Below are 15940 nucleotides of genomic sequence, written 5' to 3'. Positions count from 1 at the left end.
AACAACATTGTATTTTTGGTGTATGCTCCAGTCCCAAAGAGTGGAGACTATTGATTACCACTGATTTCATTATAATAAACCACAGCAGCAGCAAGGCATAGTGGTGAGGAGCTTGGAAGTCTGCAGCCAAACCACCTGGGTTCAAATTCTGGCACTAGCAAATGAATGGCTGGTGACCTGAGTAGATAACTTAACTTCTATGCCTCAGCTTCCTCATCTATAAAATGCTACAAGAATCACAAGTACTATCTCATAGGGTTGTTGTGAAAATTAAAAAGGACTTAGAGGAGTACCTTTTAATACATTAAAAGAGTACCACTTAATACATTATGTAAGTGTTTGCCAGGGGAAAAAAAGGAGGGGAGGGGGAGCTCTGATTGGTGTGGCTCAGTAGATTGGGCATTGTACCACAACCTGAAAAGTTGCTGGTTGGAATCCCAGTCAGGACATGTGCCTGGGTTGTGAGCCAGGTCCCACACTGGGAGTGTGCAACAGGCAATCTCTCTCTCTCATTGATGTTTTTTTCCCCTCATATGGGGTAATTTAGAAACATGAAAATTAACCTATTTTACACTCTGAGACGTGTCATCTTCTCACAATATGTGCAAAATTATTTCAATATGTAGGAGAGCTGACTCTGTAAAATTACCAAATACCTACAGAAGCTTTATGTCACTGTTTTAAAAGAGCCATCCAAAATAGTTAAACTGATATGGTATTAAATGTTAAAGACAAAAACAGTGTGAAGGACAAACCACCCTTGTAAGAGCTTAGAATATTGATAATGGTTTTTCTTGATTCTTAACTGAATCAATACTTAAGAAAATATATTTGAATTAAGAATAAAGTATAGTTGGTTCCTCTTCGACATTTTTAGGTTCATAAGATCTTAAATTTTATCTCCACAGGTTTGTTGTATTTGATGTTATAATATATTTTCTCCTTGGTTAAAATAAACTTTAATGTTATTAAATAAAATAAAATTTAATGCTATTAAAATTTAGAGCAAAAGCATTTTTCCTTTGAGACATACACTATGTGCCAAAGTTTTAGTTGGGTTAATAACTATTTTAGTCTGTGATAAAATGTGAAGTGATCATGCCTAAATGCTATTTCAAAAAATTAAAGAGAAATGGCAATGTAGAAGGGAGAAAAATAGGACTTCACATTTGAAAATGAAATAGAATTTAATTAATAATAAAGTGCATGTTAACAGTTATATATGTATATATTAGTTTCAATATAGGAGTAAACAATTACTCAAAAGCACTCCTGGCACTGTTTTTCACATAAGCACTACAAAAAAATTAACTAAAATTGACACTGAACTAAGTTTTAAGCAGCATTTCAAAAATTTCATTTACACACTACTCCCTTTTTCCTTAATGATCGATCTCTACCTTCAATATACAGGTTCTATTTACCATTTCTACATATTTTCCATTCAAATATTATTCATTAAATTTAAAAAGCATGTATAGCAACAACCAGCTCTAAAGATAGTATTAAAAAATCCCTTCACGCCTGTAGCTATATAAAATATCATTATCCATAATATCTTTAACCAACAAAAAATAAGGTTATGAAATATAATTTGACAGCAGAGATATTCTACTCATTCCATATCTGTCTAAAGACTGTCTTGCTACTAGCCAGAGTAATATTTTTCCTCTTTCCTATTTTCTCTGCAGTGCTTCTAAGTATAGTGACAGCCGCATCAGGCTTTCCTAGTCTCAGCGCAAGCTCAGTGAAAATCTGAGAAATGTAAGTGGAAAAATGAGAGACCGCTTTATTTGGCAGTGCTTTAAAGAAAAAAAAGAAGAAAAAAAAAACCCCGGACAAATGGCAAGGCAGTATTTGGACCACAGGCTGAACAATCAATAGGCAGAAAGCAAGATAGAGGCTTCCTCAGCTTTTGGATCGACAATCGACAGCTGAGAGACTATTTTTTGCTATGGTTGACTAAATATGGTCAGGGAAGAGACAGGCACAAGAGAGCCTGTTTGCCTGGGAGTGCATGTTTCAAATGCTTAGCTGCCTATAAAGCTGTAACAGTTTAGCCTGTGACCACTGAGGGAAGATTTAAGTTAACCTCTGTAGTGACCATGTGGAAATCCTGACCTTGCTTGCAGACTTGACCTCTGGATATGACAAGGTAGCTTCAATACAGATTTACCATTTAATCCTGGAAACTAAAAACCAAAAAAAAATTTCACAGCAAGAAAGATGCAGCAGAATTATTTCCTGAGAAGTCGGAAGAATCCAATTTATTCTGGTGGGCAAAGGAAAATAGTGTGAATGTTTATAGTTACTTGGGAGGAGTAAGGTGTGTGTTATTTCTTTGGCTTTTTGGCTTTTTGAAATTATAAATTAACTTGCTCTGCAACTTTTCCCCCTCTTCCGAAGCATTTCATCTGAGAAATAAGCGAGGTAGCAATCTTCCTTGTTTGCTTAACTTTCTGTACAGCAGACACAAGGTACGCGTATCTGTGCAATACTGGTAATATAACATTCCAAATCAAATAGCCAATGTTGATTCAATTTTACTGTGTTTTTTTTTTTTTCTTTGTAAGGGTAAGGGAAGGGAGAGGTAAAAGCTGGCTGATTTATTTTTGTTCATTTGTTTTTCAAATTTATCTTAAAAGGAGAGACTCTGTTCACTGACTTCCCCCTTACTTCACCTCACCGGCTCATGAAAAGAAGTGCTGAATCAGCAGATAGAGTGAAGGAACAATCAAGATGAGATGGCTGCTGCTGATGTGACTCTCTAGGTCCTTATCTCTCTTCCTGCTGCAAATGCTGCATGACACTAAGTTTACAGGTAACAGAGCACCACAAGGCCTGTACTCTTAAGGATACTTATGACTTTCTGAATGTTTATCTATTATTGACTCAATATGTGTTTTTACTGTTAAGTTAAATTCTATCTGGGCATTGTCTAATTTCACATCTGAATGCTTACTTATTATTGACTCAATATATGTTTTTACCGTTAAGTTAAATTCTATCTGGGCAGAGGCTAATTTCACAGTTCAAGTATAGAGCTTATGTAGTGTAAAAGGGAATGTCGTTCGACTATCATGGCAAATAACTCTCGATCTCAAAAATGTACAAATTCATTAATGTCATTTACATCATTAAAGATTTAGTCTTTATTGTTTCAGATTACATGATTTTTCATCCCTAGTAAATTGCACCTTGCTTCCAAACAAAGTACGCTATCTTTTAAAAACTATTAACTATTTCAAAACTTGGTAGAACACAAAATACTTTTTAATACTTACTCTGAGTTGGCCACAGACATAAATCAGAACGTGCCTGGTGAAATTCTAATGCTGCAATGCTGACACTGCTGTAGTACTGGGCTCTCTCCTGCTACAATCTAATTTGCTTTCTATGAGCTACACTAGCTATTTATCACAGGCTGCAGAAATTCTTTCTCTGCCTTTTTTTCTCCTTTCCCACATTTGAAAATTTCTAACAGCTTCCTTTTAAATTAACTGTTTGTTACCACAATAATTAAAAGCAACTCACCAACTATTATTTCTTTTAATGCTAAATGATCAAGCTACAACCTGGTGCTAATAGCTTTCAGGTCTTTTAAGACTTTGGAAAAGTTAACTCTTCTGGTTGTTATCCTTTATATTAAAAAAAAAAAAATCAAATAAGCTCAACTCACCAAAATTCAGTATTTATATACATCTGTTTAAATTTGTGTTTAACCCAAATAGAAATACCAAAATGTAAAATTCAGATTAGTAACTAATGAAGACAAAAGGATGACAAAGAGGTTTTCAAATGAGGAGTTCTTAGCTGTAACCTTTACAAAAACCTAACAAAAAATTCATCATTTTTAAAAATTCAGTTTGCTCATACTCTGAAAAGATCTGGTTTTTCTCCTTGTCATTTCAACTTCAGGGACAACATCAGAAGAAGTCCTAGTTGATTAATAGCTTAAGTTTTTAATAAGATAGTCTGTAAAAAGAATCTGTACCAAATTAATTACTATCTACTTGTAGGATCTAGAAGCAAACTACAAAATAAGAAGAAATTCATCCTGAAAACTGAAGAAAAACTAGTAATTGATCTTACCAATTTCTGAAATAACATTCTGTAAAACTCCACTGATTCTATGAATCTCTTGCAAAAAGGACCAAATCGGGACAAAGTTCAACAGAAAATTGGTCAATGTTTAGAAGTGTATATCCACCAACAAGGAACAAAAAATGGCACTAATGCAATGCTTCAGGTAAATTTTTTAAAGTTTAGTCTTTGATAGTCTCTGCAAATGATCTACCATTGCTCTCATCAGTAAGCTGAATGTTTTACTAACAAATGTGAAAATAAAACGTTTCATGTTTTTACAGCTAACAACTTAGTAATACCTACTCAGAGTACATACTTCTTTATGTACCCATATGAACATACAATGCTATGGAATGTAAAGAAGTATGTATTTTTGGTAGGCAATAAACCACCAAGACAGAAATAAGTGGCAGCTAAAAGAAGCCCTTGCTTCTTTTTATGTGAATGACCTTCATATGGTATATTAACCTAGAATCAAAGAGATGACCTTTGGAAATAATAACATCATAAAAATGTACCTACTTCTTACAGATGAAAACTAAATGTCACTAAGATTTATATTTTGTGAAGGAAAAAAGCTCTACTGACGTATATTTAAAATTATCATAAAACTCCTTTTAAATCTTCTACATTTAAAACATAAGATATTTTACATTTTTAAATTGAGTATTCACATGATTAAAATTTGAATTCCAAAAAACCGCTAGTGTTACTAGCACAACAGAATGAGATACATATGACCTCTTTTCTGTTTCTACACTTTGATCTTAATTTAAGTATATCGCAGTAAGGTTGACTGATTTGTTAAGAAAAACAAGATGCAACAAAAGCTGATTTCATTTACATTTTAACAGCTATTCTTTATATTTTGATAAATTTATAATTTAATAATATTAGAGGAATTCCTGAAGCAAGGTTGCTGTTTTAGGTTTTCTTTTATGGAAGCTACAGATATAGTCATAATTTTAAAAGACTGTATTTTAAGTAAAATTCTACTCTCAAAAGGAAAAATGTGGTCCTTGTCTTTCTCAAGCTTATCAAGTCCTTATGCTGAGTTAATACTTTGAGTAAGTTAAAAATGTTAAGATTTATGCAAGAAAAATGACAAAATTCTGGGCCACAGCTCTAAGTCAACAGGGCACATTGGTAACAGATTGCCAAATACTTAAAAGAAATTAATTTATTATCTATGTTAACTTTGAATTTGTTTTATCCAAAGGGGGCACACACAATGAAAACACTATAATCAAGAAAACAATTTACACAGAAAGAACAACCTTCTTTTAATGGTACTATGCAATTACAACTCACTTTTTATAATCATGATGGACCCATTTTATTTACTATATGTTAGATATCAAAATACATATGTATTTTATACAAAATTTATTTTGTATTATATTTATATATTAATGAAAGTTAAGCTCTTAACAAATTATAAGCAGTATCTATTTTAGCTATTATGATAGACATATAAAAAGAAATACTAATACTAATATTCTAATCATTTCTTACTAAAAAGTATTCTTTCAACTGGAATATTTAGACATGTATAAAAAGCATAATAATATTTTAAAATTTCTGTATCTCACAAGTGAAATAGAAATGGCTATAAAGTTAATTTTATATATTTAATTTTCTGTTTAATAAGATAACTAGATAGTTAATTCTCAAAAGGTGGTTTTCATTTTATCAGATTATAAAATCAGGGATGACTATGAGATATAAGAGCACATAAGTTATTGCATGTTTATCAGAAATTGTAAAAACTTAATTTTAAAATTATATATTTCAAAGAAAAAAGTAGTTCAAAGTTTAACACTTATGCATAGCTCTTCTTTCTGATCATCCACAAACAGAATGGCAATGTGTCATACTCCATTTAACTACACATGCCCTAAATACCAAAAACTGAAAATATATGCCTGAAAAGTAGAGGTTCCTCTATAAAACTATTCAAAGGGTATTACTATACCCATGTTTTATAATAAAAAATTATATTCATTATACTATAGGCATAAAAAGTTTTTGATTTAAAACATCCCACTGACTAAGAACCTTGTGGTTATAAGAGTATATATAATCCTTAGAAAATAAAATGATAGCATATTATTCCTTTTAAAAAGTAAAATTATATACTGATTCTAGTGCTTACACGTTTAACTTAACATATCTAAGAGTATTTTCAATCACTCTAAAATGTCACATTCATCACTTAGGTCAGCTGTTCATTTTTAACTTAGTACATATTAAACTCTGGGCATCTGCTGACACTGGCGTAACTCAAACATTTCAACTGTCTCTCTGACAGGGATAACAGATGCTGACATTATCAAATGCTGTACTATTTTTTTTTCATGGCCTCTCCTTGCCCCGATATGGCCAGTATATGAAACTGAACTGCCATCCAAAAGCACACTTGAGCAACTGGATCTGCTAAACAGCTCCCATATAACTAGTAAAAATAGAAGCCAGTTTTGCTGCTATCTTCAGCACTTAGGTCCAGGCAATTTAACACCTGTTTCATTTCCATTCTAATAAAAGATGGAGAAACTGTAGCTCCAATTAATTTCACCACCAGCATGATACTTACTAACCAACAGATGCAGAATAAACTTAATATGAGAATTATTTGAATACTGCCTGAATTAGTGCTGACCTTCTCTCAGTTTAGTTCAAAATAGTAACTATTTCTTTACTCTTTATATTTCACTGAAAGCACTTACTTTTACAGGCAAACTGCAATTTCTCAAATTTTTATTTTAAGCAATATATTTCAGAAGATTTCCCTCCATGACATTGAAATGTAACACTGAAATCATATAATAACAAAAATTTGCCATACTGAGTGTTAATGGTAGGTTTTACTACCATTAACATAGCCATGGACTATAGCTATCAATGTATTATTAAACTGATAATGAGGAATAACTAGGCAGGCAATCTGTACAGAGAATTCAGTCAAGGAAACAGGCCCTTAAAAAGGTTAAATTACTAACCTATGATTAGTAACACTACATAAGTAAAAACAAAGAAAAATAAGCTGGCATGCATGATAGTTCCTTTCAATACAAGTCCAAGCAATACACTGAATACACATGCAATCTATTTATAAACCACAGGGTAGAGGTACTTTCTTAAGGCCACTCATATTCCTCCACCCCCTGTCATCAACTTCTTATTAGTCTACAAGTACTCCTAAAAAAAGCAGTGGCAGTAGAAAGGTATGACTAGCAATACTCATTTCTTAACCTGTTAGGTTACTTACTTGGTTTACAGCCTAGAGATAAACATAAAAAATTACTCTGAAATACATCAAGATCTATTTGTTCCTTTAAATGTTGTGGGTTTTGAAACAGGTTATTGTCTACATTTAAGAATTAAGTAAATGTGCTAAAAACAAAGATGACATTGATAATTCCTTAATGCATTAACAACATGTTAAAGGGTAAAGACTTCTGCACATTTAGAGCAGGAAACAGTACCAAAAGTGCTTTCAGAATAGAAAATTTTACATTCAATGACTGAAGTACTGATATGAGAATCTAAGATTTGTGGAAGATCCATAACCATAATTTTATGAATAAAAAGCATTTAACTGTTTTGGAACCCAAATTAGCACCACTGCAATGCTTTGCTAGAGCTGGTAAAATGGAACCAAATCGCCTCTTCAATGGATTTGGTCCCCTTCAACCAGCTGTAGCTATGCATTGATTACTACAAGACAGCCAGTGTTTTCATTTATGAGTATCAGACATGTCAACTAATTTCAACTCATTTAAGTTATTCAGATTTTGCTTTAAATTTTAAATAATTGTTACTGTTAATTCTTCTTGTAAGACTTTTAGTGGTTAACAATGTTTATAAAAAGCTTTATGAAAAATGTGTGAATGACAAGGATTACAAATAAAATAATTTTACTTATTTACGGTCTGTTGGTATTAAATTTCTTAACCTTTGAAAAAGAAATAGTAGTGAAATGTAAACTATGCTGAATAATAATAATAATAATAATAAAAAATTCCTTCAGAGGAAAAAAATACCTGGGAAAATCACCTAAAAGCAACGTGAAACCATAATAAGAATGCCATACTATGGTTCACATGATGTATGGTTAAATTAAGGAAAAACATAACATTAAATGAAATAACACTAGAAACGCTGGATCACTATCTTCCTCAGAATTAGCATTTAATTTTACCACTATTTACTTAAATATTGATATGTAAGGTAAAAAAGATGACGATATTGCAGAATATCTTGTGAAGAAGACAAACAGTATCTAATTCTTCCAACCCTGAACCAAAAGTTCTTAATCCTCAAAAAAGAAAAGAAGCCAAGCACTGCTTCCTTTTACTCATGTAGATAGTCACCCTTCCATACTTATTTCCTCAGTTATAAAATGAAGAACTCTTCTATTAAGAACATTCTATGACTCTCCTCACTCTTTCTGTCTTCTTTGTCCTTCACAAAAAAATACATACAACAAGCCTCTTTCAATGGAAAGAAAATGAAGAAGAAAATGACAAGTGATCCAATATCACTCCAATTTTTTTACTGACTCAATAAAACTACAGATAATGTAATGTTCTTTAATAAATAAAGGCAAACATATCAGCAATAAATGAAGGGTTACTGAGATGGCAAGTAGTAGTTTAAAACTACACGTTCACACAATCCTCAACTCCAGATCACTCCTCTATTTCAAAGTGAGGAACATCCCCTAAAAGAATGTGGGCAAAGAAAGGTATATGCATCAATAAATAAATCTTATCACTTCATTCAAGTTAATAATAGATCTTCTTGCTTATATTAATTACACCGGTCAGTTACATTAGACATATTTACGTATTACCAGGAACATGTGTTTGAGAGTAGAGGCATGGACACATAGGAGAGAAAACAGACATACTATCATTTGATAGTCTCCCAGATGCTTTTTATATATAGCACTCAGCATGTTTAGAGTTTATAAGAAAACCATGACACACCCAAGATATGGTCCAGATCATCAAATCTTTCTATATTCAACAATCTGATTTACAGCCTCAGAATTTTAAAAGTTAAATAAATGTATCATAATATTCTACAGGGAAACTGTGAGTTGTTCACATATGCAGTAAGATTTAGTACATGTCTTTGTGGGAACAAATAGGTAAGTAAATAAGAAATGCCTGTGATGTTATCTTAGCGCTAATCTGAAATTATATCACATCATGTGGTTCACTCATATTTTACTCTTACTTTTCACATTCAGTTTATATTAGAGAAAACTTTATAAATAACTCTACATAAAGTAAATTTATAATACTGTTATCAGTGCCTCCAAAAGACCTATCAGTTGGTTTTTGAAAGCTCTGCAGAGAATACTGCTAATTTATTTTCATGTCTCTGAGTGAACTCTAAAAATGCAACATCCTTACAGAAAGTACCTAAGTAATGTGCTGATTAATTCCACTAATCCAAAGAAATTTAGTTTTCACTTTTAACAACAGGAATGCTTTCTGCTCTTCATTTAATCTGAAATTTTACTCGTATATTTAAAAAAAAAGATAGTAAGGCTAAACTCTAGAGGAAACAATTCTATAACATCAAATATTGGAATACATAAACAGCATTGTCCTTAGTGTAAGACTGCTTAAAATAAAATTTAAAACAGCATATTGTAACTGCATTGTAAAATGCTCCAAACTTTACAAAGCATGACCAAAATAATGCTTCGTCACAAGAACATGTTATTTTCCACCATTCTGGAAGAATGTTTTATAACTCTTTTTCTCTTTAATGTCTTTATTTCAGTTACTGTCATATTATGAGGAAACACCAAATCAGCTTTGGAATCTGGAATCTCTATTGACTGTACCTTTGAAATCTAGATTTCAAAGTACATACTTCAAAAACATCAGGCACTTAGACATATTTTTGATGACCAGGAAAATACATTTTCTTTTAGAAAAACACATCCATTAATTAAGTCTACTGTGTTACTGCTGACAAATTATTATTAACTAAAAGCAAAACTAGGGAATAGAAGGCTACTTAAATTTCACATGTATACAAATGCACATACAATTCTTGGAAACTTTTCCACATTACTAATCATAATAAATTAAAACAATTGTAAGTAAACATTTGTGCTGGTATTAAATTATACTCAAAATGATGTAAATAACTTACTGTAGAAAAAATACACACATTCTAACAAAAGAAAAAATTCAAAAATAGCTAAGAATTAGACTAACTGAAGTGCAATCAAATGTAATTAAAACTGACTATACATGAAGTCTAATAGGTAGGCCATGTATACTAAAGAAGTATAACTGCAACTTAAACAAAAATTACAAATAACAAATTAAAATGTTATGATTCAAGGTAACACATTCATTAAGCTATATAAATCATAAAATGCTTATAAGAAAGAGAAAAATTTTAACATATTTGTTAATCATATTTAGTATTTTATTAAAAAAATGCTAAGTAAGCCATGAGGTTCTGGAAATAACAACATACCATAACAGGTTTTCCCAAATAAGTATTAGGGCCAAAGATTTTTTTTTTTAATTCTGAATATACCAAAAATGGTTCCTTCTGTTTTATGACATCACTGGCCAATACAAGGAAAGAAAAATGAATTTTAAGAAAAAACTTAATATGAAAAAACAACTCAAAACACCCCAACTTGCAGTTACAACTGATATATAAGTTGTGTCATTTTCTAATAATTTTCAGTGGCTAATTAAAATCACACTCTTTATCTGGCAACCTAGAGTCACAACTACATAAAATGCCATAAGCAAACAGGAATAATGCAGACGTGTTCACTGAAGCACCACTTTGTTGTAAAGTGAAAGTGATTTTTTTTTCTTTTTTAAAAATGTCACCTGACAACAATTATCTGTCTGGAAGTGTCATTGTTATAAATGTTTAGGAGAATTTTCAATAACTGAAGAAACAGAAGTAGTATATTTTCTCCTCTATATATAGGCTTAGCATTATTAAATATATTATGCCTACTTCCAATAAAGTGAAAACAATTCAAAATATTTAAAAGTTACTCATTTCCTAAACTCTTAAATTTTATCTTAAAAATCTTTAATATTTAATCTAAATTTCCTCAATAAAGTATTTTTGCCCAGTCTAATCTGAATTGTTGTTTAATCTGTTTCTCTACAGAATTTTTTTCTTTTTTTTATTGTTCAAACACATTTGTCTCTATTTTTCCACCACCACTTCCCCCTCCCCCACCCCTCATTCTCCACAGAATTTATTATGTATCTAACCACATATACTTTAGTGATATGTAACACTGTCCTGACTGTCAAATTAACATTTACTGAGTCCCTACTATAGCCAAGGCATTGTGGGGAACATACAGATGACTGAGTGCCCACAACCTGAACAGAAAGGAACATAAAAGTGCACATACTAAGGTACAGCACAAAGCAGATTATAAGTGCAGTAAAATAAGAGCACAGAGCAAGGAAGTATAGGGCAAACAGAAAGTAATTTCAATAATGAGATCAAGGAATACTGGAAGAAAGATGGTTAAGATGAAAAAGGGATTAAGGGTATCCTCACAAAAAAAAAAATGCTTAAGTATGAAGGAAGAAAGCAGACAATCTTAGGAGAGTAGTGTAATGTAGCTAATGGTCAAGGTGGGCACAGGACTTTTTTTTAGTGAGAGATAGTTAGAAAGATCTCAGGTCACACTGGAAATGGGTTTCAGTGCCAAGTCAAGGTATACAGATTTTATTCTATGTGCAAGAGAAAGCAACCAAGGATTTGGAAACAGAGGGGCGCTATTAGGTCTACATTTTTAGAATGGTAACTTAGTAGTTGTATGAAAGTTAGGTCAGAGATAAAACTGAAATCAGGGAGAAAAATTAGAAAGATACTGTAATAGTCTAAGTAAAAAGTGAGCAGTACTTAATTAGGTCAACAGCAATGGAAATAGAAGGAATGGAATGGACCGGAAAAACCTGTAGAATACATAAAACTTCAGAACTAATTGGAAGTTCGGAATTAGTGAGAGAGTCGTCAGAGTAACCCTAATCAAAGAGGCAGCAATGAGACTCAATATATTAAGACATTCTCAGTTAAATGATTCACTGTCCATGTTTCAGTCCTGCCTCACATATAGCCCATAATAAAGAAAAACATAATATAAAGTGGTGAAGAGCTATGAGTCCAAAGTCAGATAGACCTTATTCAAGTTCTAGCTGCTCCACTAGTCAGTGCCTGATCTTGAATAAATAAATTCATGTCTTTAAAGCCTTATATCTATCCTCTATAAAATGAGGATATTAACACCTGCCTCAAAAGGCTGTTCAAAGAATTAAAATGAGCCCTGGCGGGTGTGGCTCACTGGATTGAGCGCCAGCCCATGAACCAAAAGGTCACCAGTTCAATTCCCAGTCAGGGCACATGCCCAGGTTGCGGGCCAGGTTCCCAGGTAGGGAGTGCAAGAGCCAACTGATTGATGTATATCTCGCACATCCTATACTTCTCTCTCTCTCTCTTCCTCCCGCCCTTCCCCTTTCTCTCTAAAAATATATAAATAAAAGTCTTTTAAAGAATTATAATGAGACAATACATATAACCACTTAGTAAAGGACTGGCATTTGATGATATCATCATTGCTGTCTTCCATCTGAGAGGCAGAGAACACATAATACTATTTTGTCTCCATCAGAATGCTAAAAGACAAAGTGTTTGAATATTTGTAATTTGAAAAAAAATAAATCAAAACATAATCTAAAACAGTCATTTATTTCATCCTACATTATATACCCCTTGTTATGGGTACTGACAAGCAGTACCAATAAAATCCTTTTGTTCTCTATGCTAACCCTCTAGAGTTGATCCTAAAAAAGCTATAAAAACAAAATGATTTAAAATACTAAAATAAGCCAAAATTATTTTCTTATCAGTATCAGAAAAAGAGAACCAGCAACAGAAAAATATTTTTAAATTGCATATAAAGCCCTGGTGTGGCTCAGTGGACTGAGTGACAGCCTGCAAACCAAAGGGTCACCGGTTCGATTCCCAGTCTAGGACACATGCCTGGGTTGAGGGCCAGGCCCCAAGAAGGGAGCACACAAGAGGCAACCACACATTGATGTTTCTCTCCCTCTCTTTCTCCTTCCCTTTCGCACTCTCTAAAAATAAATAATTAAAATCTTTAAAAAAAACAATTTAGGTGGCAGAAAAATATAAATCGTAAAAAAAAATTACATATAAAACGGTGAAAAGTGGCATCTTTACCTGGGATTTCCTCTTAGTGCAGCATGGTGTAGAGCATTAAATCCATTATTGTTTGTAATGGTAACATCTGCTCCAGCTTCCAGAAGAACTGCCAGGATATCATCACGTTTCTTACTTATTGCATCATGAAGTGGTGTATCACCTTCAGAATCCTTTTTTTTTTTAAGTTTAAAAAGATTTTCATTAGTTCTTTTTCAATCAGTTATCACATGTAATTATTAATACTTATAAATGAATTATTAAACGAAGGAACAAAAACAGAGGCCACATCCAACAACCATCAGTAAGACATACCTTTGTGTTAAATTTAAGAACTGTAGCAAGAAATAGCATTATGGTAAATAAACTTATACTCAGTCTAGATGTTAAAGATAATAAACATGCTGTAGCTTTCCAAAGAAAAGGGAAAATAAAATCAAAGAAATTAAATACCCTCAAAATAATTGAGTAACAAAAATAAATGAGGTGGAAAAGTGGCTCAAAAAATTCATTAGTTTAAAATGGCCTGCCATATCATATTCCTACCATTAATTGTTGTACTCTGAAACTCCATACCAAACCAACAGCAGTTTCCAAAACCCATAGCAATGAATTTTTAAAAGTCAGTGGTTCTCAGCTCTGGCTGAACTTTAGAATCTGCTGGGAAGCTCTTAAAATCCTGACACCCAAGCTGTTCTTCACACCAACTAACCCAGAACCTCTGGGGGTGGGACCCAGGCATCAGTAGGTTTTAAGAGCCCCCCAGCTGAATATACTGTGGAGTCACAGCTGAAATCATTACTCTAAACATTTTCAATGGGCAGGAAAGAGACTAGTTAACTCAAAGTGAAAACAAATGTAAAAGAATATTTGGCAGTCTCAGTCTACCGTTTCTTCAAGCTGATTACTTTCTTCATTAATCAACTGATTTAGCAGTAAGTTGTTATTCATTATCAGTCATCTCCGTAAATGGGTAATTTAGACTTCATTTATTTCACAGTTTCATAAATACTATTTTCAGTAAAGCCACATATAGCCCAACCTATGGCATATATCATGCTTGCCAAATCCAGCCTTCCCCCTATTTTTGTAAACAGTTTTATTCACACAGCCACACACATTCATTTATGTATCATCTATGTCTACTTTCACACTACTGTGGTAGCATGGGATAATTATAACAGAAATCATATGAAACCCAAAAATATTACCTGGCCTTTCACAGAAATTTTGCCAATCCCAGGCATAATCCACCCACATAAGAAATTCCTAGAATAAATTCAGTCCAACATTCCACCTTCTATCTTCCTAGGGCTCTAAAAAGTCATAGCCTCCAATTTGAGATGGGCTCTTAAATCTGGTTGGAATAAACTTCTACAAGCTGTCATCTGTTCTGCCTTTTCATCCCCACAATAGCTATCCCAAATCTTCATCCATACTCTTCTCAATTGCCCTTTTTATACTGACCACTCTCCACTCTCCACTCTCATCAAATAATTTTCCCTCCCATTTAAGACAATAAAAGTCAACAGGTACAAATTCACATTCCGACTTTCTGCCAAGATGGAGGCTTAGGTAGATACACTTTGCCTCCTCGCACAACCAAAAGAAAGACAACAACGAATTTAAAAACAAAAAATAACCAGAACTTCCAGAAAATCGAACTGTATGGAAGTCCAACAGCCAAGGAGTTAAGACGAAACATTCATCCAGATAGGTAGGAGGGGAAGAGATGGGTAGAAGGGGTAAAGATGGGCAGCTGGGGCAGAAAGCATGGGCGGCAGGGCTGCACCTAAAGGACTGGGCAGGTAAGGCAGCAGCTGACAGAGGGGCACTCCCACATTTGCATGCAAATAAACCAGGAGGAACAGCTGGGGAGCGAGACAGACTGTACAACCCAGGGTTCCAGTGCAGGAAAAGCAAGCCTCAAAAACTCTGGCTCTGAACACTTGTGGGGGTTGCAGCAGTGGGAGAAACTCCCAGCCTCTCAGGGGAGTTCACTGGAGAGATCAACAGGGTCTCAGAACATATACAAACCCACTCACCCGGGAATCAGCACCAGAAGGGCCCAATTTGCCTGTGGGTAGCAGGGGAAGTGACTGAAAGCCAGCAAGCGAAGGGCATTGTTCCTTTTCCGACCCCTCCCCCACATACAGTATCACAACACAGCAACCTGGGTTGCCCCACCCTGGTGAATATCTAAGGCTCTGCCTCATCCAACATAATAGCACGCTGAGACAAAGAACTATGGCCCAAATGAAAGAACAGACCAAAGCTCCAAAAATAGAACTAAGCCAAGAGATAGCCAACCCATCAGATGCACAGTTCAAAACACTGGTAATCAAGATGCTCACAGAAATGTTTGAGTATGGCCACAAAATGGAAGAAAAAGTGAAGGCTATGCAAAATGAAATTAAAGTATACAGGGAACCAACAGTGAAGGGAAGGAAACCGGGACTCAAATCAACGACTGGGAGCAGAAGGAAGAGACAAACATTCAACTGGAACAAAATGAAGAAACAAGAATTCAATAAAATGAGGAGAGGCTTAGGAACCTCTAGGGCAACTTTAAACATTCCAACATCTGAATCACAGGAGTGCCAGAAGAAGA

At 33.6% G+C, this 15940-nt stretch overlaps 1 protein-coding gene and 1 long non-coding RNA gene across 2 annotated transcripts in view; one reads left to right on the top strand and one right to left on the bottom strand.

Moving 5' to 3' along the window:
- The window catches only part of MIB1 (MIB E3 ubiquitin protein ligase 1), a 135534-nt gene that overhangs the window by 45505 nt on the left and 74089 nt on the right, over positions 1-15940 (bottom strand). Inside the window, exon 12 of the mRNA XM_054583439.1 lies at positions 13351-13502. Coding sequence (XP_054439414.1) covers positions 13351-13502 — 152 coding nt within the window. The remainder of the gene's footprint in view (positions 1-13350; positions 13503-15940) is intronic.
- On the top strand, positions 1869-4076 carry LOC129078637 (uncharacterized). Its single transcript, XR_008529992.1, has 2 exons — positions 1869-2821; positions 4020-4076. It is a non-coding gene; the product is annotated as an uncharacterized LOC129078637 (long non-coding RNA).

This window comes from Pteronotus mesoamericanus, unplaced genomic scaffold (genome assembly GCF_021234165.1).
Source record: "Pteronotus mesoamericanus isolate MK-2021 breed Mesoamerican mustached bat unplaced genomic scaffold, CSHL_Meso_final contig_74, whole genome shotgun sequence".
Lineage (NCBI taxonomy): Eukaryota > Metazoa > Chordata > Mammalia > Chiroptera > Mormoopidae > Pteronotus > Pteronotus mesoamericanus.
The sequence above is the reverse complement of the archived record's forward strand: the minus strand, read 5'-3'. Positions and strand labels throughout refer to the sequence as shown.